The sequence below is a fragment of the Eufriesea mexicana genome, unplaced genomic scaffold (genome assembly GCF_001483705.2).
Source record: "Eufriesea mexicana isolate 0111107269 unplaced genomic scaffold, ASM148370v2 scaffold6062, whole genome shotgun sequence".
Classification (NCBI taxonomy): domain Eukaryota; kingdom Metazoa; phylum Arthropoda; class Insecta; order Hymenoptera; family Apidae; genus Eufriesea; species Eufriesea mexicana.
In genome coordinates this window covers 809-3,545 of record NW_016913952.1, presented here as the reverse complement: position 1 = coordinate 3,545, position 2,737 = coordinate 809, and the positions used below count along the sequence as shown (strand labels likewise).

The 2,737-nt window shown below is 57.3% G+C and overlaps 1 protein-coding gene across 1 annotated transcript; it reads right to left on the bottom strand.

Annotated features, from left to right (window-relative positions):
* Positions 1–1,707: 1,707 nt before the first annotated feature.
* LOC108552282 (uncharacterized) lies at positions 1,708–2,502 on the bottom strand. Its single transcript, XM_017906746.1, has one exon. The coding sequence runs from the start codon at positions 2,500–2,502 to the stop codon at positions 1,708–1,710; it is 795 nt and encodes a 264-aa protein (XP_017762235.1).
* Between the last annotated feature and the right edge of the window lie 235 nt (positions 2,503–2,737).

Sequence of the window (2,737 nt, the reverse complement as noted above, 5' to 3'; positions counted from 1 at the left end):
AAACCTGTCCGAACCTAGCCAAGACATGCATAATCTTACTCAACATTGCGTGCAGAGGCCACTACTGCTGACCTCCCCAGAGCTATCCAAACCACAGCCAAACCGACATAGCCCAACGAAACGTACCCTAGCTCAAGCTAACGTGCCGAAACCACTATTACTGGCATACCCAGATCCGCGCAGGGTGCAGTAGAGCAATGTATAGCGTAGAAGTCCTCGGAATAGCAGTGTATAACACAAAACTCGAAGCTACCATATCCTACCCTAACCAACCGTAGCATTAACAAGTGCAGCATAACACAACCTATCCTACCTAGTGCCATGACCACTATTCCTGGCTTCACCAGAGCCAAGCAGGATACGAAACAGCTAAGTAGAACACAGAAGCCCATGGTATACCAGTGTTGAGCACATTTGTCAAAGCTACCCTAACCTAATCCTATATAACCTAACATAATCAGACGCATACTAACTAAACTCAACGTGACGCGACCAGTACTGCTGTCCTCCACAGTGCCATGCAGAGCATAATAGAGGAGAGGAGTGAGCAGAAATCTATAGAAACGCAGGGTATAGCAGAAAACTCGAAGCGTTCCAAACCTAACCAAAGCTGATTTAACCTAACCAAACTTACCATATCAGAGCCTAACCTTCCGTGACAAATATTGCTGGCCTCCATGCCGCCATGCAGGGCATCTTTTAGGAGCATTGTGCGCTGAGGTCCATAGAACGGGAAAGCATAGCAATAACAGTGTACAGCTCAAAAGTCAAAGCTACCCTAGCCTAACCTAACCAAACATAACAATACCAAACGTAACATAACTCAACCTCTCGTGCCTATACCACTATTCCTGAGTGTGCAGCAAAAAGGTAGAAGCTATCATTTTTTTCACGTGGGGAAAGTCTTCCATATATAACCGGCGCCCTGTGGGAGGGTGCTGTGCTTTGTGGGACTTTTAACGACTAAAACCATCACGATAGCCAGCCCTTCACATTTCGGCGCTCCGTAGACTTCGCGGCATCGCAACTGCTAGGACGCCCCCGCGACGCAACCGTAGTTCCCTCCCGGCGCGACGAGAAATCGCACCCGATCCATCCGTGCCCAAGCGCGCGAGACGGTTCGTATGCAGGCACAAAAACCACGCATACCACCGTACCGCGTCACAAGCATACACTGCGGACGCCGCGCGACCGCCACGCGGCGCCGTGCGCCCGTACCACGTTCTCTCGAACAGACGGGCCCCCACCCGTCTGCCCTTGGTCACCCTCAAATAGGTTACAACGGGAGAGAGAAACGGCCCGCACGGATGTAGCTGCAGCGACGCTCGGGAAGGCGGCGGGCCAACACGTTAATTCATCAGACAGTACGCGCGGAGCCAAGAGTCGCTGCGCTCGTAGCCTCCAACGCCCTACGCGCGAGGAGCAGGCGGAAAGCTAGCGGGATCTCTCCACGGCCTCCTTCTGTAACATAACCGTCTCGCAGGTGGAGGCCACCGCAAGCTACGCACCTAAGCCCTCCGTCATTTGCACAACGAAGACGGAGAGAGCGAGTTCCCGACCAACCACGCGACATAGTATCAGGCGCGCGCTAGCCCATGCCGGAAATCCCTCCAGCGTGTGATGCGCCGTGTACCGCCCTTCCCCTGAGTGATGACACCGCGTCTCACTTTCCCGCCTGACACGGCACAAGCGCTCCCCGAAGCACCCTTACCAGGTTAGCACATGTGTCAGACGGAAAGTGTGCCGACTGCCGCTGCGCGCCCATGCATCCAGCACTGGGAGCACAATCCCGACCAGCCGGTGCCGACGGCTGCTCTCATTCCTCAGCCGAGCTCGCCATGCAGTCTTCACGGACAGGCGGACCGTTCGCCTCAAGGAAGCGGCCCCATCTTCTGGAGCACCGTCGCCGCCCAGGTGGAGGATTCCGTAGATACGGGCCTCCCTCGCCGCTGGCGGTTGGAGCGGCGGATCACCAGCTTGGACCATCGCCGCTTCGTGGGAAATTGTGCGGCAGCCGCGCACGATCACGTTCGCCATCCTGTGAGCGACACTCCGGAGGAACGTCCGACTGCGCGGACCAGCGACCAGGTCGTTCGCCCAGATCGGAGCCAAGTAAAGGGCCACCGAGAGAACGACTCCCGTCAAGAGGCGGCGCACCGTCCCGTCTGGCCCATTCAGGATGGGGAGCAGGCTAAACAGCGCCACCGTCATCCCTTGCAGGCGTGGTTCCAGCGCGTGGAGATGCTTGCCGATCCTCCAGTGGCCATCCAGGAGGAGACTGAGATATTCCATCCGGTCCCGAAAATCGAACACGACGCTACCCACGCGCACACGTGCCTGGGGCCGCTTCCACCAGGACAGACGGCAAAACCATATTGCCTCGGTCTTCTCGGGCGAGATGCTCAGCCCCATACGCCAGAACTTGTTCGGCGCGAGGGCTACGCCGCTTTCCGCGCTCAGCGTGACCTCCTCCCAATCCGACCCTTTGGCAATCACGAGCATATCGTCCGCGTAACATATCAAGCTCAGGCCGTGGCGGAGCGGAGTGCGCAACACGGCGTCGCACGCGCGGCCCGGAGGATCGGCCCGAGAACCTATACCTGTGGAACACCATAGTACGTCGCCCGCGCGACGGTCGTGTACCGTCCGGGATGCTCGATCGAGCGCTCCACCAAACAGTCGCCGATCACCTCCATCATGTGTTGTGGATCCCTATGGTGCAACAGGTCATACCGGC